This window comes from Anabrus simplex, chromosome 4 (assembly GCF_040414725.1).
Source record: "Anabrus simplex isolate iqAnaSimp1 chromosome 4, ASM4041472v1, whole genome shotgun sequence".
Taxonomy (NCBI): domain Eukaryota; kingdom Metazoa; phylum Arthropoda; class Insecta; order Orthoptera; family Tettigoniidae; genus Anabrus; species Anabrus simplex.
This window is the reverse complement of record NC_090268.1, coordinates 69,046,958-69,073,063: the sequence shown is the minus strand read 5'-3', so window position 1 is coordinate 69,073,063 and position 26,106 is coordinate 69,046,958. Positions and strand designations below refer to the sequence as shown.

The window sequence follows — 26,106 nt, the reverse complement described above, 5'->3', positions numbered from 1 at the left end:
ATCTTTCGATGACGGAATGGATGTCGCACTGTCCTCTACATCTACGGATGTAGAACTAGATAGTGTTTAGGCTTACGAGCATTTTTTCGCTCATAACCTAACACTCCTTTTATAGTCCACACTATGGCACTGTTACAGTGGAATTGTAACGGTTATGACAGGCATCTTGCTGAGTTACGTCAGCTTATTAGTGAGTACGCAGCGAGTATAGTCTGTCTTCAGGAGACCAATTTCAGACCTGGTCATCATACGGTCTTGAGGCATTTCAAACTATACTCGACAGAACGATACTATGCTCACCGGGCTTCCGGAGGCGTTGGCATTTTTGTACGTTCTGATAGCTACAGCGAAGAGGTTCCATTACGAACCCCTCTAGAGGCTGTAGCTGTTCGCGTCTCGCTGCCTGTCATAGCAACAGTGTGTAATGTTTATCTTCCACCCGGCCAGCATCTGAACATCAATGATGTCGCTGATCTTATAGATCAGCTTCCACCACCCTTCCTCTTATTGGGCGATTTTAACGCCCATCACCCCATATGGGGCTCTGAGACGCCTTGTCCCCGAGGAAGAGAGTTGGAAACACTTATAACAGATCTGGATTTATGTATTTTGAACACAGGGGAACCAACTCACTTTAGTGTACGTTACGGCACATACTCTCGCATAGACGTAAGTCTATGCAGCCGAACGTTGGTTCCACTGTTTCGGTGGAATGCACACGATGATCTCTGTGACAGTGACCATTTTCCCATTATTCTTACTTTGTTGAAACATAAACCCGTCGAGGCTCCCCCTCGATGGATTCTTAAACATGCTGATTGGCTAAAGTACACATCACTAGCTGTCTTTCACGATGATGTCAGGCGGACCGTCGGCGAGGAAATAACTTACGTCACCCAAGTTATTCTTGCTGCTGCTGAGGAGTCCATTCCGTTTTTCTCGGGGGCTCCTCGCCGAAAACTCGTTCCTTGGTGGAACGATGAAATAGCAGCAGCCATCAAAGAACGCCGTCGCGCTCATAAACGTTACCGTCGACAGCCTACTGTGGCCAACTTGGTAACATTTAAGAAACTCCGCGCTAAGGCGCGAGTTCTTATTCGACAAAGTAAGAAGGCTTCATGGGAGAGATATGTGTCGTCCATGACGTCACATACTCCATCATCTCAAGTGTGGACGAAACTTCGACGAATTTCGGGTATTCAAGGATCATCTGCTGTACCGGGAATTTCCATTGCAGGCAGTGTCGCCACTGATCCCCTCGCGATTGCTAATCATCTCGCTAGTCATTTCGCGGATGTCTCTGGCTCCGGGAATTACAATCCTGATTTCCTCCCTCTGAAGCGTGAGGCAGAACGTCATCACCTTAGTTTTGCCACCCATGATTCAGAGGACTACAACGTGCCCTTTACGGAGTGGGAACTCCGCAGCGCCTTAGCGCTTTGCAAGGACACGTCTCCTGGACCGGACAACATCCATAACCAGATGTTGAAACACCTTAGTGATGATAGTTTACTATATCTCCTTCGTGTGTTCAACCGAATCTGGACAGAGGGTGATTTTCCGTCTCAGTGGCGAGAGGGCATAGTCATCCCTGTCCTCAAGCCTGACAAAGATCCTAAGTATGCAGGAAGTTACAGACCGATTTGTCTTACAAATTGCCTGTGTAAGCTATTTGAGAGGATGGTAAATCGCAGACTCGTGTGGTGTCTGGAGAAACAAGGACTTTTGTCCGAGTACCAATGTGGATTTCGAGCCGCTCGATCCACTACAGACCACTTGGTACGCCTGGAGAGCTCTATCCAGGATGCGTTTCTCCGCAAACAGCACTTGGTAGCTGTCTTCTTTGACTTGGAGAAGGCCTACGACACCACCTGGCGATATGGCATCCTTTCAGTCCTGCATCAATGGTGATTCCGAGGTAACTTGCCGGTATTTATTGCGAATTTTTTGTCCCTCCGTCTATTCCGTGTCCGAGTAGGGAGGTCATATTCGCAATACCACGTTCAAGAAAACGGAGTCCCACAGGGATCGGTTCTTAGTGTCACTCTGTTCGCGATTGCCATAAACGGTATTGTCGCTGCTGCTGGTCCAGCCGTAATACCGTCCCTATATGTGGATGATTTTGCTCTGCACTATAGCTCGTGCAGTATGGCAGTCGCAGAGCGACAGTTACAGCAAGCTATTAGGAGGGTGGAGAAGTGGACCTTAGAACATGGCTTTCGGTTTTCTGCCGCAAAGACATCCGTTGTCCACTTTTGTCGTCAACGTACTCTTCACCCTCATCCTGAGCTTTATCTAGGAAATGTCGTTCTTCCAGTTGTTGACACCTACCGATTTCTTGGGCTCCTTTTTGACAGTAAATTATCGTGGGAGCCACACGTGCGGGAGCTAAAAGTGCAATGCACCAAGAGGCTTAACCTCTTGAAGTTTCTTAGCAGCACTAATTGGGGGGCTGACCGCGTGGTGCTCCTGCGATTCTATCGGGCACACATTTTATCCCGGTTAGACTACGGCAGTGCAGCATATGGCTCCGCAAGACCAAGCGTTCTTGCGAAGCTGAACAGTATCCACCACAGCGGGGTTAGGTTGGCGACGGGAGCTTTTCGTACTAGCCCCATCGCTAGCCTGCTCGCTGAGTCTGGTGTGCTGCCTCTACACCTGAGGCGCCAGCAACTACTACTTACATATGCTGCAAATTTGCGACAGATGCCACTTCATCCGAGCTATCCCTGCGTGTTCAACAATGGCAACCGCTTGTTGTACGTTGCTCATCCACGTGCGACGCGGCCGGTTGGGATACGCTTGGATAGCAGTTATGAATTGTTTGACGTACCTTCGATTCCTTGCCTTGTCAGACAAACAAGTGGGGTACCTCCGTGGGTTGTGCGACGACCTGAAATCATCCTGGACTTGCACACTGGCCCGAAAGGAGACACGGACCCTTCGATTTATCGGAGGATCTACCTGTCCGTTCTTGGCCGCTATCCAGGTTCAGTCGTCGTTTACACGGATGGTTCACGGACAGATACGAAGGTGGGCTGTGCGTTCGTTGTCGACAATGATCGGTTTCTTTTTGCTCTCCCGGATACCTGTAGTGTGTACACGGCAGAGCTCTATGCTATCTGTGAGGCTCTGCGGTACGCATTAGACAATGAGCGCCGACACTTTCTTGTGTGTACTGACTCCTTGAGTTCGCTTCAGTCTATTGATACCTGTTTCCCTCGACACCCTCTGGTGCAGCGGATCCAAGACCTGCTGGCCGGGTGTTCGGATGCCGGCACCAGAATTACGTTTGTGTGGCTCCCCAGCCACATGGGCATAGAGGGAAACGAGTTAGCAGATCAGGCTGCCAAGGAGGCAGTTACACTGCCCCCGTTGCCTTTCAAGGTTCCAGCAAGTGATATTCGCTCTCAGCTGAGACATCTGGTTATGTCTCATTGGGAGTTGGAGTGGCAGGCCATCCCACTTCCCAATAAGCTGAGAGCGATAAAAGGAACAACGAAGGTATGGAGGACTTCCCTTCGGGCTTCGCGGAGGGAAGCCGTGGTATTATGTCGCCTTCGGATCGGCCACGGTATCTTGACGCACTCCCATCTACTGAAAGGAGAACCCCCTCCGGTGTGTACCTGCGGCGACCATCTTACCGTGGTACACATCCTTACGGAGTGCGTGGACCTGGTCGATCTGCGCCGTAGTATTAACCTTCCGAGTACTATCTCCCTTATCTTGCGCGATGACGAGCAGTCAGCAGACCTCGTCATCCGCTTTATGAGGGATAGCGGTCTGTTTTATCGTGTGTGATGTTGTCCTTTGTCCTAGTGTTGTTTATGTCAGTTGCGCTTTTATTTCATTGACTTCATTTTATTTTGTGTTGCGCATTTTAATGTGTTATTTGAACGTCTATCGTAAATTATGTGTTAATATCTGTATTACTGGGCAATGCCTTATTCCTTCAATTTCCTGTCCTTTCTCTTATTTTAATAGAACATAAGGCATTGCGTATTAGATCCACTGACTGTTTTAATCTAACCCTCATTTTTCTTCATCACCATTCTTTTTTAACTCTAGTCAGTGGATACTTTTTAAAATTTTAACTTCATGTCTCATGTCATTCATTTCGTTCCATTAGGGGCCGATGACCTTCGATGTTAGGCCCCTTAAAACAACAAGCATCATCATCATCATCACAGCGGGGTTAAGTTGGCGACGGGAGTTTTTCGACCAAGCCCCGTAGCTAGGCTTCTCGCTGAATCTAGTATGCCATCTTTAAACCTGAGGCGCCAGCAAATGCTTCTCAACTATAGTGCAAAGTTGCGATAGATGCCACTTCACCCAAGCTGCCCTTGCGTATTCAACAATGGACACTGTCGTCTGTACGCTGCTTGTCTTCGAGCAACCCGACCGGTTGTAATACGCTTGGATAGCCGTCACAGGTTGTTTCACGTACCGTACCTTCGGTTCCTTGCCTTGTCAGACAACCAAGTGGGGTACCTCCGTGGGTAGTACGACGACCTGAAATAACCCTGGATCCACACACTGGCCCGAAGGAAAACACGGATCCTTCGATTTATCGGAGGCTCTTTCTGTCCGTTGTTGGCCTGTATCCAGGTTCATTCGTCGTTTACACGGATGGCTCGAGAACTGACACTATAAAGTGGGCTGTGCGTTCGTTGTCGACACTGATAGGTTTCCTTTTGCTCTCCCGGAAACATGTAGTGTGTACACAGCAGAGTTCTATGCTGTCCGTAAAGCTCTGCGGTATGCTCTGTGCGATGAGCGCCGACACATTCTTCTGTGTACTGACTCCTTTAGCTCGCTTCAGTCTATTTATAGATGTTTTCCTTGAAACCCTTTGGTACAGCGGATCCAGAACCTGCTGGCCGGGTGTTCGGATGCAGGCACCGGAATCACGTTTCTGTGGCTCCCAAGCCACACGTGTGTAGAGGGAAACGAGTTAGCAGATCAGGCTGCCAAGGAGTCAGTAACACTGCCTCCATTGCCTTACAAGGTTCCAGAAAGTGATATTCGCTCTCAGCTGAGACATCTGGTTATGTCCCATTGGGAGATGGAGTGGCAGGCCACTCCTCTTCCAAATGAGCTGAGAGCGATAAAAGGAACAGCGAAGTTATGGAAGACTTCCCTTTGGGATTCTCGGAGGGAAGCAATGGTATTATGTCGTCTTCGGAGAGGCCACGATATACTAACGCACTGCCATTTTTTTAAAGGAGTACCCCCCCCCCCCGGTGTGTACTTGCGGCTATCATCCTCTCGTGGTACACATCCTTTCGGAGTTCGTGGACCTGGCCGATCTGCGCCGTGGTCTAAAACTCCCGAGTACCATCTCCCTCATCCTGCGAGATGACGAGCAGTCAGCAGACAGCGTCATCCGTTATATGAGGGATAGTGGTTTGTTTTGGAGTATATAAACGTTGTATTTCCTGTTAGACTTTAAATTATTGTTTACTACGTTTTGTTCTATTTACTCTGTTGTAGTTTGTGTTCGTATATTTTAATATGATTTTATGTTAAAATGCATGATATATTATTGCGTTTTAAAGCAATGTCTTATTCTACTATAATCTATCATCTATCATTTTACCGAAAATAAGACATTGTGAATTAGGTCCTATGATTATTTTGAACTCACAATCATTGTTCATCGTTAAATTCTAGTCGGTGGGATGAGTGGCTCAGTCGGATCGATACCGGCTCAGTCCGGTGGTATTTGAAGGTGCTCAAATACGTCAGCCTCATGTCCATAGATTTACTGGCACCTAAAATAACTTCAGCGGGACAAAATTCCAGCACCACGAACCTGCTACGCAGGCGTAGCAGGGGGAGAGGTGATACTCCCACGTGGCGCGTCCCAGGTGGCGGATAGGGGGGTCCTAACCGGCTTGCCGGCGGACTTGAGGTAAATAAAATACCTCTCGCGGACCAAACACACCCCCCCTCTGGGTGGGAGAGGCAGACGAAGAATTCACTCACGGTATCCCCTGCCTGTCGTAAGAGGCGACTGAAAGGGGCGACCAAGGGATGAATGAATTAGAACCATGAAACTACTCTTGATTCGTACCATCATACGGGGAACACCATGGGTTGCATGTACTTGCGAGTAGTATCACTAACTTGGTACGAAATAGGTTTGTGATTCGTTGCAGTAAAATGCCTGGCCGGGTGGATTCCAGTACCCGTGCGTTGTACCCATGTGGGCAACACCGCGGGTCTGGGCGTAGCCTGTGAGTTGTACCACTATATGAGCGACACCGTGGGTCTGCGTTGCCTGTGATTAGTACTCACTGTGTGAAGAACACCACGGGGCCCCTGGGACCGGCACCCGTGACTAGTACCCCTAGGTGAGGAAACTCATCGGTTTGCGTTGGCTGTAAGTGGCGCCATTGTGTGCGAAACACCATAGGTCTGCGTTACCTGTACGAAGTACAATACTTGTGCGTAGTACCATCTTTTGTTGAACACCGTGAGTCTTCGCTACTTGTGATTAATACCCCAACATGACACATACCGTGGTTCTATTTTACTCGCGACATGTACCATTCTGTGGGGCCTTAGACTTGGATTTTGCACCCCCTTTAGACACCAAGCATCATTGTGCTTTATAAGTGGTTCCTTGGTCGGTAATAATGTTATTTTCGATCTCTATTGAGTCCGATCCACTGGTTTTTGTTTGTTTGTTTTGTGTTTTGTTGGGTTCCTGTCCATCCATTCATTCTTCATGACATATTTTATTTTTATTTTGGTCAGTGGATGCCTTTGAAATGTTTGTTCTTTCATTTCGTCACATTAGGGGCCGATGACCTTCGATGTTAGGCCCCGTAAAACAACAAGCATCATTGAATATTGAATTTTCACGACCGCATTGTACGTTGAAAGTCTGTTTCGATTACAATACGGTCGTGAAAATTCAATATTCATTGACATGCCCCACAACGGGCGACTTAAACGCAAACGCACTCTACAGTGTGCTAGCAGCAGTGCCAGACCTGTAGCTCAGATCCTTTCAAACAGAACAAAGATCTCCTAGGCCACCATAGCTCAATTGGTAGAGCAACCGACGCAAAATCGGGAGGTTGTGGGTTCGGATCGCACTGGTGTCCGGCTGGCCATTTTTGTTCTGTACTTAACATCTCTTCAACACGTACTACATGTACGTAACACGACCTAATACGTTGAAAGTCTGTTTCGATAACAAGCATCATCATCATCATCATCATCATCCATTAGGGGCCGATGACCTTCGATGTTAGGCCCCTTAAAACAACAAGCATCATCAAAATTCCAGCACCTCGGCGTCTCCGAAAACCGTGAATATAGTTATCGGCATGTAAAGCAAATAACAATATTATGATAAATTCTGGTCAGTTGACACATTTTAAAATTTGAATTATAATATCATGTCGACCACTTTGTAACATTAGGGGCCGATGACCTAAATGTTACGCCCCTTTAAACAACAAGTATCATGATGATGATGATCATCATCATCATCACTGATGAGTAAGGGATGAGGATGTTTCTACATACAAGGAGGACGGACAGGAAAAGGATAATAACGAAACGTACCTTTGATTTCTTCAGACAACTGTATACAAGGCCGTAACGGTTTCGGGAAGTGAGAATTGTCTTGGCCAAGATTGGAGTGAAAGGAGGAGACATAGCGGACATTGATAAAATATATTATCTCGCCGAAAATTGCTGGGAGAAGATTCTAAATCTGTATTCTAATTCAATACATTACATTTCTCACGTAGAGTACGAGTTCTGCCTTCACAGTCTTTTGGTGGTAGCACCCAGCACTCTTGCATGCGTTGACTCCAGGGAAACCTAGCCCGCACACTTGTGCGTATCAACATTCAAAACCTCATGGTATCACGTACGATGTTGGAACTTCACAATTTACGTTCGCTAAACAATTTACACACTTCAGTGATTATATTCTAATATTCAGTAGAGCTTCTAGATTAATATGAATGCAATAAATAAATACTTATTTTAGACATTACTGCTTCCCGCCATCTTGTCGATGAACTGTATTTTTAAACTCTTCTTCCTGCCCCCTTTTGGTCAAGCGCTAAATAAAAACAACTAAAATACATGCTACTTGTCCCGCACAAGCACTGCAGTCCGGTCTAGCGCCAAGAAAACATAAAATAAGCTCAGAGGTAAATAAAATACGAACCCGCACAATTGTGCGTACACGGTCTGAAAGGGTTACTCTAATTCATAATTCTATATTATAATTCAATATTCTGTGTTATAATTCAATGAATAATGCACACAGTTAGATACAGCATACATTTTCTTTTTTTAGCCGTAATACAACCAGGCGCCACGAACCTGCTACGCAGGCGTAGCAGGGGGAGAGGTGATACTCCCACGTGGCGCGTCCCAGGTGGCGGATAGGGGGGTCCTAACCGGCTTGCCGGCGGACTTGAGGGAAATAAAATACCTCCCGCGGACCAAACACACACCCCCTGTGGGTGGGGGAGGCAGACGAATAATACACCCACGGTATCCCCTGCCTGTCGTGAGAGGCGACTAAAAGGGGCGACCAAGGGATGTTTAAATTGGAACCATGAAACTGCTTTTGATTCGTGCCATCACGCGGGGAACACCAAGGGTTGCTTTTACTTGTGCGTAGTACCACTACATTAGGTACGAAATTGGTTTGTGATTAGTAGCACACAGGAGCACCGCGCGGTCGGCTTTTGCAGTACCTGTGAATAGTACCGCCATATGAGCAGGACCATGGGATGATAGCTACCATGGTTCTGCCTTGCCTATGATTAGTACCCACTCTATGAGGAACATCACGGGATAGGGAGAGGTCCCTGTGGTTAGTACTCTTCTGTGCTGAACACCATAGGTTTGCGTTGCCTGTACATGGCGCCGCAAAGTGGGAAAACATAGGTCTGTATTAAATGTCGCATTTCATAAGCTCTTGAGTAGTACAATAATGTGTGGAATGCCGCAAGTCTCTGCTACCATTGATTAGTACCGTAACAGGACAGCTACCATGGTTCTATTTTGATAGCGATCAGTACCGTTATGAGGGGCCGATAACTTCGATTTAGGACCCCCTTTTGACTGCACGCATAATCGATTCAGTGTTATGTTATAGCAGTAGTCCCTTGGTCAGTAATACTATATTGTCACGTCCGTTTATGTGACTGTGCGACATTGCGGGTCGCAACCACTGATTGTTTTAAATTCATGTCCATCCATTCATTCGTCGTTGTCACATTTTTGAATTCTGGTCAGTGGAGAATTTTAGACTTTTAATATGTCATTTCATTTCGTCTCATTTCGTACCATTAGGGGCCGATGACCTAGATGTTAGGCCCCTTTAAACAACAATCATCAATCAATCAATCAATCAACAACCAGGCGCAATTTGTAGAAGTGAAATGTGTATCATAAACACTACAATAATTAGAATGACAATCGTTTTTGTTACTGTTAAGAAGGCCGTTCATTGGGAACCGTGAAGGGGAGGACTATTAAATAGATAGATATTCACTTAAGAAAGGACTTGATGTCATTATAAAAGATCATACTAGTCTTTGAAGGTTTCTCGCCTCATTAAGCTATCTAAAAGCCAGATCCTAAGAGACTCAATGAAAATAGAGACGGTAATATTCCACAGTTAAATCTTCTTTTCCAAGGTCGAGATGTCTTAATGCAAAGCGTTCATGATATTGTCCACGTAAGATGGACCACGAACCTACTACGCTGGCGAAGCAGGGGGAGAGGTGATACTCCCACGTGGCGCGTCCCAGGTGGCGGATAGGGGGGTCCTAACCGGCTTGCCGGCGGACTTGAGGGAAAAAAATACCTCTCGCGGACCAAACACACTACCCCCTGCGGGTGGGGGACGCGCATGTAGAATACATCCGCGGTATCCCCTGCCTGTCGTGAGCGGCGACTAAAAAGGGGCGACCAAGGGATGCTGGTATTAGAACCATGAAACTACTATTGATTAGTACCATCACGCGGGGAACACCATAGGTCGCCTTTACTTACGAGTAGTACCACTATATTTGGTAAACAATAGCTTTGTGATTAGTAGCAGCAGAGAGTAGTTCCCCTCTGGGTTTCCAGTACCCATGATTAGTACCATTGTGAGAAAGACCACGGGTCTGGGCGTTGCCTGTGAGTTGTACCACTATATGAGCGACACCGTGGGTCTACGTTGCCTGTGATTAGTACCCACTATGCGAGGAACACCACGGGGCCCGTGGGACCGGTGGCGTGCCAGATGCGACCGTGCCGTATGCGACCCGTGCCACTAGCGACCGCATAATTTGTAACCGTGCCGGATGCGACCGGCGTTGACAAGCAAATTGTCATTTGATAAGTTGTGTCATCACCCAAGATAAGGTAAGCTAAACGAAGTGCAATGCCATTTCAAGAAGTCCTATAAGCAGCTACTGCCCTTACTTTACATAACACTTCTGAGGGAAACTCGTTTTACAACACGAAACATGGTGATGCGTTTAGGTCTTTTCCCACCGGGCGAGTTGGTCATGCGATTAGAGGCGCGCGGCCCTGAGCTTGCATCCGGGAGATAGTGGGTTTGAATCCCACTGTCGGCAGTCCTGAAGATGGTTTTCCGTGGTTTCCCATTTTCACACCAGGCAAATGCTGGGTCTGTACTTCAATTAAGACCAGGGCCGCTTCCTTCCCATTCCTAGCCCTTTCCTATCCCATCGTCGCCTTAAGGCCTGTCTTTGTCGGTGCGGCGTAATGCCACTAGCAAAAAACAAAGACCTAATTCTCTGAAATTATTTACGACTTAGGCCTACTTACTTATCGTGTCCTATTAGTACATTTTCCTTCTTTTTTTGCTTGTTGCTTTAAACGCACCGACACAGATAGGTCTTATGGCGACGATGGGACAGGAGAGGGCTAGGAGTGGGAAGGAAGCATCCGTGGCCTTAATTAAGGTACAGCCCCAGCATTTGCCTGGTGTGAAAATGGGAAACCACGGAAAACCATCTTGTGGGCTGCCGACAGTGGGGTTCGAACACACTATCTACCGAATACTGGATACTGGCCGCACTTAAGCGACTGCAGCTATCGAGCTCGGTCCTATTAGTACCAGGAGTGTCCGAGGACGTGTTCGGCTTGCCTGGTGCAGGTCTTTCTACCTGACGCCCGTGGACGGCCTGCGCGTCTGGATGTGGGATTATGATAATGAAGTAGGGAGAGATGAAACCCCGTTTCGGCACGTAGCCTACTCCTCTCGAATAATACCAAGGGGTCTGCTCAATGCTTTACGTCGCCATCCGACGGCCGAATCACCATCAACAGCATCATATCCGCTCACTCCATTTGAACATTATGAAAAGCTTTGGATTTGAATCCAGGCTTTTGGCATGCAATATAGTGATTAGAAACTGTCTGCCACCAACTTTCCTACCCTGCCGGCCAACATTCTGACGGTGATTTTTTTTTTCTTTTTCATCCAGGCTAAGTGGCTTAGACGGTTTAGATGCTGGTCTTCCGACTCCAACTTGGCAGGTTCGATCCTGGCTCAGTCCGGTGGTATTTGAACGTGCTCAAATACGTCACCTTTGTGTCGGTGGATTTACTGGCACGTAAAATAAGTCCTGCAGGACTAAATTCCGGCACCTCGGCGTCTCCTTATACCATAAAAGTAGTTACTGGGACGTAAAGCCAGCAACATTATTATATTTTCCTTTCGACCAACGACACTCGAACCTGCTAATCACGGTGTCAGACCTTTATTTTAGAAAAGACCAAGTTAGCTACTTATAAGCAACCTGCCACTTGGTGACAGCCCTTATTGCATATCAATTGTAAGTGATTGATGGGTCGCATGCGGCACGATCCTTATCTACTCGGTCGCTATTGGCACGATAATGGCCGGGTCGCATCCGGCACGGTCGCATCCGGCACGGTCGCATCTGGCACGTAACCGTGGGACCGGCACCCGTGACTAGTACACCTAGGTGAGGAAACTCATCGGTTTGCGTTGGCTATGAGTGGCGCCATTGTGTGAGAAACACCATAGGTCTGCGTTACCTTTACGACGTACAATACTTGTGAGTAGTACCTTAATGTTTGGAACACCGTGAGTTTACGCTACCTTGGATTAGTACCTCAACCTGAGAAATACCATGGTTCTCCTTTACTAGCGATAAGTGCCATTATGAGGGACCGTTGACATGGATGTTGCACTCCTTTAGACAATAAGCATCATCGATTCAGGATTGTGCTTTGGAAACAGTCCCTTGGTCCGTAATATTGTTTCTGGTCAGATGAGGCATTGCGGGTCTGTTCCACTGATGTTTTAAATTCATAATCATTCCTTCATTCTTCATCATCACATTTTGAATTCCGGTCAGTGGATGAATTTAGTACTTTTAAATTGTACTCAATTAGCACCATTAGGGACCGACGACCTAGATGTTAGGCTCCTCTAAACATCATCATCATCATCATCATCATCACCGGGAAATTCCGTGGTCAGTAGAGATAAGGAAGCGTGTGGGGCGAATGGCTGGACAGTACACAAATCACAATTAGTTACTCTAACAAATTTGAGAAACTTTTTATTTCTTTCTGACCCCCTGTGGGTGGGGGCGCAGATGAATAATACACTCACGGTATCCCCTGCCTGTCGTGAGAGGCGACTAAAAGGGGCGACCAAGGGATGATTGAAACTACTTTTGATTAGTACCATCATGCGGGGAACAGCATGGGTCGCCTTTACTTGCGAGTAGTGCCGCTATATTAGGTACACAATAGGTTTGCGATAGTAGCAGCAGAGAGGGGTTCGCTGTAGGTTTCCAGTACTCGTGATTAGTACCACTGTGGGGAAAAACCACGGGTCTGGGCGTTGCCTGTGATTAGTACCACTCCAGCCGCTCCAGAAACCACTATATGAGCGACACCGTGGGTCTGCGTTGCCTGTGATTAGTACCCACTATATGAGGAACACCACGGGTATACCGGCGCCCGTGATTAGTACAAGTAGATGAGGGGCACCATTCGTTTGCGTTGCCTATGAGTGGCGCCATTATGTGAGAAACACCGTAGGTCTGCGTTACCTGCACGACGTACAATACTTGTGAGTTGTACCATTATGTGTGGAACACCGTGAGTCTACGCTACTTTTGATTAGTACCCCAACATGACAAATACCATGGTTCTACTTTACTAGCGACATGTACCATTATGAGTGGCCGTTGACCTGGATTTTGGACCCCTTTAGACAACAAGTATCCTCGATTCAGGAGTGTGCTTTGGAAGTGGTGCCTTGGCGAGTAATACTATTTTTATAATAGTTTTTGGTTCGGATCCACTGATTGTTTTCAATTCATATCCATCCATTCATTCTTCATGATTTTTTAAAATTTTGGTCAGTGGGTGATTTTGGACTCTTAATTTGTCATTTCATTTCGTACAATTAGGGGACGATGACCTAGATGTTAGGTCCCTTTAAACAAGCATCATCATCACTATTTCTTTCTGTCCTTATGGATTAAATGATTTGACAAACAACGTACTCCCTGCTGTCAGTTCTTGATGGATACAGTACTGTTGCATCCATCTCTTGGCACAGGCCAGAGCAAAGTGTAGCTTCCACCGAAGTCCTAGTCTCATCCATGGCTGTGACAGTGTGGAAGGTGCTGGGGTTGGGGTGGTGCTGAGTAATGACATTCGGATCACAACCAGTGTGTCTCAGTGTTATGAAAGGTGTTATTCATAGGGTCAGTCGTGCTACAATAGCACTGCCTGGCCCTGTGATGAAAGCAATGGCGAACTACCTCACTCCTCGTCTTGCCTAGTACGCCTCATGTTGGTGCTACCATCGGTTTTTGTGGTTTCTGTACCGGGAGGTACACCTCTACCCCGCTCATTCAAAATCAGCGCCTTAATAAACTCCTCTATCGATCAAAAGGTGAAAATTATACTATATGAAGTTGGAACTTTAATCAGAAGATGTCACCACTGAAATATTAAGTAACTGCGTTATGGTGAAATTTCCTAAACTGATTGAATTTCCCCTTGTTTTGTTTCGCTATACATCAATTTAGTTTGGACATTTTTCCACAGATGACACTACCAAAAAACTATGATCATGCACTCTGGTGCAAAGTAAAGGAGGTTGTTTTTGAAAGATATTTTGTGTTTCTAGGTTTTCTCCACCAGTTTTGAATTTGGCCAATGAAAAATTTATGTAATTAATTTTCAACCTATCACAGGATTCTTGTTCGATTTTGAGTGTAACCTTTGAGTTTAACCAATAAAATTGAGAGGGTGTGTACGGATTAGCCCAGAATCCTCTCGAAACTTCCCTGATGGTATATAAACTGTGGCTTTTCATGTTTCTTTGTCAATTTATCGCCGTCTTTCTAAGTGTGTGTGTTAAGGCAGGAGGCGGGGCGCTTCTTTCTTCGGCCAGCAGATGATCTACAAGGCCACGAACCTACTACGCTGGCGTAGCAGGGGGAGAGGTGATACTTCCACGTGGCGCGTCCCAGGTGGCGGATAGGGGGGTCCTAACCGGCTTGCCGGCGGACTTCAGGGGAATAAAACACCTCTCGCGGACCAAACACACTACCCCATGCGGGTGGGGGACACACATTTAGAATACACCCGCGGTATCCCCTGTCGGTCGTGAGAGGCAACTAAAAGGGGCGACCAAGGGAGGATTGAATTAGAACCATGAAACTACTTTTGATTCGTACCATCACGCGGGGAACACCATCGGTTGCCTGTACTTGCGAGTAGTACCACTATATTAGGTACGAAATAGGTTTGTGATTAGTAGCAGTATAGATCCTGGCCTGGGGGTTATCCAGTACCCGTGCGTTGTACCCAAGTGAGCAACACCGCGGGTCTGGGCGTTGCCTGTGAGTTGTACCACTATATGAGCGAAACCGTGGGTCTGCGTTGCTTGTGATTAGTACCCACTATGTGAGGAACACCACGGGGCCCGTGGGACCGGCTCCCGTGAATAGTACACCTAGGTGAGGAACCTCATCGGTTTGCGTTGGCTATGAGTGGCGCCATTGTGTGAGAAACACCATAGGTTTGCGTTACCTATACGAAGTACAATACTTGTGAGTAGTACCGTCTTGTGTGGAACACCGTGAGGCTTCGCTACTTTTGATTAGTACCTCAACATGACAAATACCATGGATCTACTTTACTCGCGACATGTACCATTCTGTGGGGCCTTAGACGTGGATTTTGCACCCCTTTAGACATCAAGCATCATTGTGCTTTATAAGTGGTCCCTTGGTCAGTAATACTATTATTTACGATCTTTTTTTTGCGTCTGATCCACTGTTTTTGTTTGTTTGTGTGTGTTTTTGTTTTTGTTTTTTTTGTTTTTTTGCTGGGTTCATGTCCATCCATTCATTCTTCATGACATTTTTATTTTATTTTGGTCAGTGGATGAATTTGAAATTTTTGTTATTTCATTTCGTACCATTAGGGGCCGATTACCTCGATGTTAGGCCCCTTTAAACAACAAGCATCATCATCATCATCAGCGTTGTCGAGAATGAGAGGTTTCTTTTAGCTCTCCCGGAAACCTGTAGTGTGTACACAGCAGAGTTCTATAACATCTGTGAAACTCTGCTGTCCAATGGACGCCGACACTTTCTTCTGTGTACTGACTCCTTGAGCTCGCTACAGTTTTTTTTTTTTTTCTTCACAAGCGAATGGACCACTAAGGATCACGCTACAACTTCATTTCTTTCTCTTCGTGTGGAGTTTTCTCTGTATCCAATACTCCTTCATGCGTTCGCTGGCCTGCTTCCGTTGTTCATCTGTCCAGGCTCTTCCGGTCTTCTTAGTTCTTCCTGCGGCTTGAACACCTTCCAAATTCTTCAGTGTGTTCCTAAATGTATTCCTTTCTAACAGTTTATTGATACTTGTTTTCCTCGGCACCCTCTGGTGCAGGGGGTCCAGGACCTGGTGGCCGGGTGTTCGGATGCCAGCACCAGAATGACTTTTATGTGGCTCCCAAGCCACATGTGTGAGGAGGGAAATTAATTAGCAGATAAGGCTGCCAATGAGGCAGTTACACTTCCCCCGTTGCATTTCAAGGTTCCAGCAAGTGATATTCGCTCTCAGCTGTTACATTCGGTTTTGTCCCATTGGGAGATGGAGTGGCATTCGGGTTTCTCAGAGGGTATGATGCCGTCTTCGGATCGGCCAATATATAGTAACGCACTCCTATTTACTGAAAACGGAAGCCCCTCTGGTGTGTACTTGCGGCGATCATCTTACTGTGGTACATATCCTTACGGAGGAGGACTTGGTCGATCTGCGCCGTAATCTAAAACTCTAGAATACCATCTCCTTCATTCGGCGAGACGACGTTTTATGAGGGATTGTGTTTTTTTTGTCGTGTGTAATAATATCCTTTGTCCCATTGCATTAGATATCCGCGGTAGTTAGAGGTGAAAGAAGGTGCGGGCTGGAATAGGTCTCAACTACAAAAGTTCGAAAGATGAATTAAAATTTCAACAAAGGTTATATTTTCAAAACTTAACAATGGTGACATAGAATTTTGAGCGTACAACAAATAATAACAGTTAAATGAGGTACACAGCAACCTTCCAAATTCTGGGCTACAAGCCCCAAAGTCTGAGCTCCCAGCTCACACCCACAATTTAACAAAGGGCAGAAAACCCCTTCATTACACGGAGCTCTTGCTCCCGCTTAATAACATCAGGCCTCCTAGAGGCACCTTCCAAAATACCAGAAAGAGCTGACCTGCTCTCGATTTTTACAAGCCTTACTCCTAACTGCCCTCAAGGCACACATACAGTGAAACAGGGGTATCTAATACCCAACCTACAGGGCCTTTGCATGAAGAAAACAAAACATCAGGATGAGTCACTGGCCCAAAGTACAGAAAGAACTGGAGGCGTGAACTTGCACTCCAAAATACACTTTTTAAAACGTAAGTGGCTCTAGGCCGATACACAGGGGCTAGTCCCAAGCTAGGATGGTGACCCGTATGAGAAAACTTTAATACATTAAGGAAGAGAAGAAACGGTTATAAAAACGTGGTCACCTCAATTTCAAAATGAAGGGGAGTTCGAGAGGGAAAGCACTCTCTATCCCCGCTTTACAGTGAAAGAGATTTGTAGTTTTCGCATAGACAGAAGAGGAATTTACATTTAAAGTGGTGGGTTACATTTTAAAGGTTTCGAACCTTCCCCGAGAGTTAAACTGCTGAGCTAGCAAGAGATAAAGATGTTAAGAGGCCATTACCTTGATGAAGAACTGGTGCCTGAAGAACGGGGCGCTTCCCGCCCCCTGCTACATATACACACACTGAGTTAGATGTTATACTAGTGGCCCGGAGACAAGAAAATCAGCAGTTTTTATACCCTCGTGGAAAATTCGAGACCTTTCAAGAATGAGTAGACACACCCCCTCAACTTTATTGGATAGCTTAGAGCTACATATCCATATCGAAGAAGACATACATGATTGGCTGAGAATTAATTAAATAAATTCGGGATTGGCTAAGTTCAAACCTGGCGGAAGGAAGGATTAATATTGCCAACCCAAAAATAAAAGAACACAAATTTAGTAAAGACAACGACTTTTGAATACAAAATTTCTTCAAGAAGGTTCATTCCTTTGCATCAGAGTGCATGATCAAGTTTTTTTGTAGAGACATCTGGTAGAGAACGTCCACACTTCTTGTTAAAAAAAAACACATCAAAATTCACACAGAGCCTCTTCGGAGAAACTGTTGAGTTTAAAGTTCAGGCTTTCTCCTGTAGAGGAGTTTCAATTGGCGCAATATTTGAACTAGCGGCGTGGAGGTGTACCGCCCGGTACAGATAACATGCAGACGGCAGCAAGTAAAGAGCTTTGGTCCTAAAATGGCCGCTGCCTCAAAGAATCCTGGAAGCGTGACCAGACCTGTGTATATGAACTTTCACATGTACGGAGGAATGTCCGTAAACTTTTTATCGGTGTGCTGTTTGTGAGCGGTAGGTATTGTGGGGATAGTACATGTATCACGTCCACTTTTACGACACCCTGTGGGTGGGCGACGCAAACGAAGAATGCACCCATGGCATCCGCTGCCTGTCGTAAGAGGCGACTGAAAGGGACGACCAAGAGATGATTGAATTAGAACCATGAAACTACTTCTGATTAGTACGATCATGCGAAAAACGCCATGGGTTGCCTTTATTTGCGAGTAGTACCACTCTTGTTAGGTACTCACTACGTTTGCAATCGTTAGGAGCAGAGAGTGGTTCATTGTAGGTTTACAGTACTCGTGATTAGTGCTACTATGTGCGGAACACGACGGGCTGATGTTGCCTGTGATCAGTACCACTATATGAGCGACACCGTAGGACTGTGTTGCCTGTGATTAGTACCCACTATGTGAAGAACACCACGGGAATACCAGCGTCCGTGATTTTACACCTAGGTGAGCAACACCATGGGTTAGCGTTGCCTGTTGCCTATGAGTGGCGCCATTATGTGGGAAACACCATAGGTATGCGTTACCTGTGCGACGTACAATACTTGTAAGTAGTACCATAATGTGTGGAACACTTAGAGTCTACGCTACTTTTGATCAGTGCCTCAAAATGACAAATACCATGTTTCTAATTTACTAGCGATGAGTACTCAATCAATCAATCAATCAATCAATCAATCAATCAATCAATCAATCAATCAATCAATCAATCAATCAATCAATCAATCAATCAATCAATCAATCAATCAATCAATCAATCAATCAATCAATCAATCAATCAATCAATCAATCAATCAATCAATCAATCAATCAATCAATCAATCAATCAATCAATCAATCAATCAATCAATCAATCAATCAATCAATCAATCAATCAATCAATCAATCAATCAATCAATCAATCAATCAATCAATCAATCAATCAATCAATCAATCAATCAATCAATCAATCAATCAATCAATCAATCAATCAATCAATCAATCAATCAATCAATCAATCAATCAATCAATCAATCAATCAATACTGATCTGCATTTAGGGCAGTCGCCCAGGTGGCAGATTCCCTATCTGTTGCTTTCCTAGCCTTTTCCGAAATGATTTCAAAGAAATTGGAAATTTATTGAACATCTCCCTTGGTAAGTTATTCCAATCCCTAACTCCCCTTCCTATAAATGAATATTTGCCCCAGTTTGTCCTCTTGAATTCCAACTTTATCTTCATATTGTGATCTTTCCTACTTTTATAAACGCCACTCAAACTTATTCGTCTACTAATGTCATTCCACGCCATCTCTCCGCTGACAGCTCGGAACATACCACTTAGTCGAGCAGCTCTTCTTCTTTCTCTCAATTCTTCCCAACCCAAACATTGCAACATTTTTGTAACGCTACTCTTTTGTCGGAAATCACTCAGAACAAATCGAGCTGCTGTTCTTTAGATTTTTTCCAGTTCTTGAATCAGGTAATCCTGGTGAGGGTCCCATACACTGGAACCATACTCTAGTTGGGGTCTTACCAGAGACTTATATGCACTCTCCTTTACATCCTTACTACAACCCCTAAACACCCTCATAACCATGTGCAGAGATCGGTACCCTTTATTTACAATCCCATTTATGTGATTACCCCAATGAAGATCTTTCCTTATATTAACACCTAGATACTTACAATGATCCCCAAAAGGAACTTTCACCCCATCAACGCAGTAATTAAAACTGAGAGGACTTTTCCTATTTGTGAAACTCACAACCTGACTTTTAGCCCCGTTTATCAACATACCATTGCCTGCTGTCCATCTCACAACATTTTCGAGATCGCGTTGCAGTTGCTCACAATCTTGTAACTTATTTATCACTCTATAGAGAATAACATAATCCGAAAAAAGCCTTACCTCCGATTCCACTCCTTTACTCATATCATTTATATATATATATAAGAAAACATAAAAGTCCGATAACACTGCCCTGAGGAACTCCCCTCTCAACTATTACAGGGTCAGACAAAACTTCACCTACTCTAACTCTCTGAGATCTATTTTCTAGAAATATAGCAACCCATTCAGTCACTCTTTTGTATAGTCCAATTGCACTCATTTTTGCCAGTAGTCTCCCATGATCCACCCTATGAAATGCTTTAGAAAAGTCAATCGCGATACAGTCCATTTGACCTCCAGAATCCAAGATATCTGCTATATCTTGCTGGAATCCTACAAGTTGAGCTTCAGTGGAATAATCTTTCCTAAAACCGAATTGCCTTCTATCGAACCAGTTATTAATTTCACAAACATGTCTAATATAATCAGAAAGAATGCCTTCCCAAAGCTTACATACAATGCATGTCAAACTTACTGGCCTGTAATTTTCAGCCGGGAGGTACACCCCAACGCCATGCATTTAAAACTTGCGCCCAAAAAGAAACTCCTCTACAGGAGAAACAGTGAACTTGAAACTAGACCTACTTAAACCTTTACTCAGAAGATGTCACTACTGTAATTTGACGTAATTTTGTTATTGTGAAGTTTCCAGTACTTTATGTATTTCTACTTGTTTTGTTAGCCCTTCATCAAGAAGTTTGGACTTTCTTCAACAGATGTCAATACAAAACTATGATCATGCACCCTGGTGCGAAGTGAAAGAACTTTTTTGAAGAAGTTTTGTATTCATAAGTTTTTTTACTAAATGATGCTCATTTATTTTTGGGTTGGCAATATTTACCTTTTCTTTCCGCCAGTTTTGAATTTAGCCAATCACGAATTTTTGTAATTCATTTTCCGCCTATCACAGTCTTCTTCCTCGATTATGAGTGTCACTTTTGAATTTAACCAATAAAATTCTGTGGGTGTGTCTTGATTATTCATGAAAGGTCTCGAACTTTCCCCTAGGGTTTATAAACGGCGGTATTTCACGTCTCTTGCCCAATTGATCGTCATCTGAACTAGTGTGTGTGTCAAGCAGGAAGCGGGAGGCGCCTCTTTCATCAGGCAGCAGTACACCGACTATGTATGGCCACGTAACATCTTCATTTCTTGCTAGCTCTGCAGTTTAACCCGAGGGAATGGTTCGAAGCTTTAACTATGTAACCAACTTCTCTAATATGTAAATCTCCTTTCTGCTCATGTAAAATTTCATCAATCTTTAACTGTAAATCGGGGATAGAGAGTGATGTACCCTCTCGAGCTCCCCTTCATATTGGTTTGAGGTGACTACGTTTTGTAACTGGTTTTCTTCCTTTCGGTAATGTCTTAATTTATTCTTATACGAGTCACCTCAGTAGTTTGGGAATAGCCCCTGTGTCATCGGCCTAGTGCCCTTTAGGTTTTAAGTGTTCATACCTAGGAGTGCAAGTGCACGCCTCCATTCAATTTGTGTTTCGGGCCATTTAACCTGTTCTGTCCACGAAGGCCCAGTAGGTTGGGTATTAAATACCTCTGTATAATCCAGAAATTGAAAGTTGATATTGCCTTGAATAGGCTTGGAAAACTGAGAGCACGTCAGTGTTGTATAAGTGCCTCTGAGAGGCTTGATATTATAAGTTGGGAGCAAGTTCTCCATCTATTGAGGGATTTCTGCCCTTGAGTAAATTGGTACTCTTTTTTAAATTTGAGCTAGGAGCTCAAGAATTGTAAAGCGAGGGGCTTGAAGCCCAGTGTACCATTATATTGAGCGGCGAGAATGGATATTTAACGCAGTAATAATTTTGCAGTAGGGCGCCGTTTGTGAGGGCGTGATGCTATACAGAGCGCGGGAATCGAGAAGGTGATTTCCCGAGGCAAGGCGTGGTCAGGTGTGACGAAGAAAGAATATGTGAGGAAGAGAGAAAGAGAGATGGGATTTTGTCTGGGGGAGAGACCTGCCATCTTAACAGAGATTTTTAGCGGGAGCAGACAGGCCCACCACATTACGGAAATTGTGTCATAATTCCCGTAATTAAAGGTTTTTCAGGAAAATAAAAAGATGGAAATGGCTGCTAGAATTTTACGAAGCTGTAGATACCTCTAGGGTTATTAACATAGGATTAGATCAATAAATATGTTCCAAGCAGAACCACCGTGGGAAGCTCTGTAGTGGCCACATTCCAGACTCAAGTTGTTTCTCGGGACTTCCCCTGGCGTTCTTTGGTGTGCGGCCTCATATAAAAGCTGAGTGATATGGGGGGAGATCATCCAGTTGACTATCAAATTGCTGCCGGCACGCGTCGCACGTCTGCCTAGATTGCTCCAGAAACCCTTTGTTCAGAACAAAGACAGTGTGTAATTATTACAGTGCGATTAATTATTACAGTGCGATAACTTTGATCCAGTGGATAGGAGACTTACGGAGACAGGTGTGGATCTGGAAGTGGCGTTATATTCAGATACCTATCAATGAGATCGCGTGTGCTTAATGCTATCAGTAACAATAGAAAGCTGTACTTGCAGACTCGACTAAATAGCGGTAGGGGCGAAGCTCCCGAGGTGCCAAGGAAGTGTGGACAATAGACTGAGGAGGTCTATATTTATTCTCTGATAGAATGTTGAATCCAAATTAAGCGGGCGTAAAACAATAACTGAGTGGATAGTTTCTAGAGCAGAAAATAGTTTGTGGTACAGTACACAAGGTAGCGAGTATGCAGCTATATGTGAAGGGAGGACGAGGAGTGTGCATTGCAAAGTGTTAGCGCTGTGTGCTAGCTCAACCTAAGTAAATGTCCAGAATGTGGCGTAGTGGGTAAAGTGAATCTTTCATTATAGTAAGAAGTCGAGGTATTCCGAGGGGAGTGAGCGGCTAGAACTTCAGAACGTGCTTCGAAGACGCCACCTTGAACGAGGCATCCCTCAGGAAGAAGGCGGCACTATGGACCAGCGGGGCAGGAAGAATGGACTCCAAGAATCGAACCTGGATGAGACATCTATCATGATAGGCTAAATCATGCTAGCCATACCCGGAGGGAGAGACGAGGAGATTAATTAAGATAAGTGGACCAATGAATTATTAGATGTATGGTAGAGTTAAGGTATCACGCAGAGATAGTAGAATTAAACGTGTAAATATTCATATAGGATTTGATGGTGGCCCATCAGGCTGCATAGTAAGATTGTTTGATATTTACGGGTAAGAGTAGTTAGATATGTTTTCTTGTATCTTTATATAAAGCGGACAATGAGGTAATATTTTGTTATCGCGGCAAGACGTAGTGTGCCTTGTGATACATATGTGTTTGCGTACTATAGACCGGATATTTTTCCTTTGGGGTCGATCGTGAAATACATTTTACTTGTAGGATGTGGCAATATATGTAATTCCCATTATATTCCAGGGGAAGGGCAGATATACCTGCGTTGTGTAAGGTATGCAGGTTGATGACATTTATTTAGTTAAGGGGCTCTACTTACGTGTGTTAGACGGGCGTAAACTATAGCGGAGGCGCAGGTTTTAACGCTATTCGACTCTGTGCTACTCTGCCAAATGTGGGGTTTGAACCTCGGACTCCCAAGGTTACTGTTGTCGCGACGCATATTGGCGGTGATGGTTTGATGTGATTGAATTGTAGAACACTTCATGTGATTCGACTGCGACCCGAGTGGGTGGTTAACTGAAATCAGGAGCGTGATGTGAGATGTGTTTTTCCTCACTTATTTTATGCCATTGGCTGGTATGTGTAGAAGCTTGAAAGTCCCTTTGTGAAAGAATGTAGGGTAAGACGTCTAGCGGGAGTTTGTTTACAAGTTTTTTTTGTTGTGGAAGGGGGCTCCAGACCCGACTTCAGGTCAATGTTCGCATGCTCCGTATTGGGGTGAGCTCGGCCATTTTTAAATTGCTCTGGAGGTCGGTCATTCTCCTTTGGCAGGGAGTCTTTTGCAAAACTGTGCGTCATTTATTTTTATCCATTTTGCCTCGTATTTCCTTTCTTGTTTGATTCGCGTTATTAGGGTTGTGTAGTCTACTAATGTGATCTTGGCACTATGCCACTGGTATGATTGCCCTGTTGGCACAAGTTTCTGCCTGGTGGACGTGGGTTCACGTCCGTGTACATATGAAATTGAGGGCGCTAGAGTAGGTTATCTTAGTTTATTTTTATTTACCTATTGTGCTGCTAATTTTTGTGTATATAAATATCCCGGTATGGGAGGAAACTTTCATAATAGCGGTAATCTCTGCAGGTATCCTTAATTCTACCATTATATCATTTTATGTCGCAGACATAGGGATGTCGTTTCCATGTGGGAGAACACATCCGGTTTTTTTTTCTTGGTTCACAGATCGACAAATTTCAGCATAACGTCATCATCAAGATTGTATTTGCTTTGTTGTCCTTTTAATTTGTAGAGGTGAGCCTTCGGCGCACGTATTTTGGCACTACAGGTGCAATCCTTGTAATTAACTTACTTGTGTTGTGAATACAAACTTATGCTCAAAATTCTGATCATAGCGAAAGTGTTCCTCATTTGGTAGTTTAATGTAGTATTGAGTTCCCCATGATCCTCTCGTCATAAGAACCCAAATTATCGACCCTTTTCTGCCGATGATAGCTGAGCTGGTGCCCGTATGCAAGAACAGAAGAGCAGGTAGGTATCATCCTGCAGTATTAATGTGCCCTGTAGGGTATACCAGATTGTTAAATTGTCTCTAAATTTTGGATTTTCTTGTCTTGTTTAAAACTTTGTCATTGTACCTAACGTTTCATTGTTATAAAATTTGCTAAATTTGAATTTAAGAAAATATAACCTTCAGTTTAAGTTTTAAATTCTTTTCTTGACATTGTAGTTAGACCCATTCACCCCAGCACCTTCTTTCCCCTCTTTCTGCTCTACGGGTAACTCCGTAATAAGTACCATTATTAGGGGCCGTTCATCTGGATTTTGGGCCCACTTTGGACAACAAGCATCATCGATTCATAATTGTGCTTTGGAAGTGATCCCTTGGTTAGTAATACTATTGTTTTAAGATAGTTTCTGGGAAGGTGGGGCATTGCGGGTCAAATCCACTGATAGTTTTAAGTTCATAATCATTGTTCATCGTCGTCTTTTTGAATAAATTCTAGTCAGTGGATCGATTTTGTGATTATTTTTATCTTTCAATATTGTGAGTTGGATCCGCTGAATACTTTAAATTCATATTCACCCATTCATTCTTCGTCATCACCTTTTGAACTCTGGTCAGGGGATGAATTTTGGACTTTTAAATTGTCATTAGTTTTCGTACCATTAGGGGCCGATGACCTAGATGGTAGGCCCCTTTAAACAACAATCATCATCATCATCATCATCATCATCACGTGGACTTTTGCGTTTAATGTCTCGATTATCAGTGAAAGGGTAATACAAAACTTATTTTGGTGTATATGTTTAGAATATGTTCATTATCATACTTTTTTCTGTTTTTCAGCCCGCGATCCACCTTCACTGTGTCTTGGTCTACCCTACATCACTCATCTACCAAGATTATGTGCAAGACTTCATCAAACGACGTCTTCTGGTGGATTTCATACTTGTGTACGCATTGAGGCCAAAGTGAAAAAAGTAGTGGTGGCCAAGTACGAGTTTGGTTGTTTTAAGATAGAGACTACCATGTTTCCGAGTGTGAGCAAGTTAGATGAGATGTTCAACCATGTCCTAGAAAATCCGACAGTGCTCATGATATAACTATGAGCAGAGGCAACCAGACCCGTAGCCAGATACGGATGATGGGAGTTTTCCACCCCGAAAGAGAAATCACTATCCTGTTGATCGATTATTTTTACTATCGCAATTTTCATTTTAAAATTATAACTTTTAACATGTCGTTGTATAGAAACCTACGTCGATTTTTGTGCTAACTGTAACAATTTGGTCGAAAATAAAGATTCTATCCATATTAATTAACAATATGGAATGTGCATGATGTAGTTCAATAACACTAATCCTTCATTTATTTATTTATTTATTTATTTTATTTATTTATTTATTTCAAAAAAGGCACCTGAGCCAAGGCTCATGGTGCAGTACAATTAATTACATTTGGCAACAAAGATGAGATTTGAGAAGATCAGCTTCTAGGACAAAAATATAATATACTGTACAATGAATAATAATAATAATTGTACCGCGCGGTACACCTCCACGCCGCTAAT

The 26,106-nt window shown here is 44.3% G+C and overlaps 1 protein-coding gene across 1 annotated transcript in view; it reads left to right on the top strand.

Annotated features, from left to right (window-relative positions):
- Positions 1 to 25,832, top strand: part of LOC136871627 (uncharacterized) — a 160,997-nt gene extending 135,165 nt beyond the window's left edge. Inside the window, exon 7 of the mRNA XM_067145094.2 lies at positions 25,383 to 25,832. Within this exon, the coding sequence (XP_067001195.2) occupies positions 25,383 to 25,639 (257 nt within the window). The 3' untranslated portion in view covers positions 25,640 to 25,832. The remainder of the gene's footprint in view (positions 1 to 25,382) is intronic.
- The last annotated feature ends 274 nt before the right edge of the window (positions 25,833 to 26,106 follow it).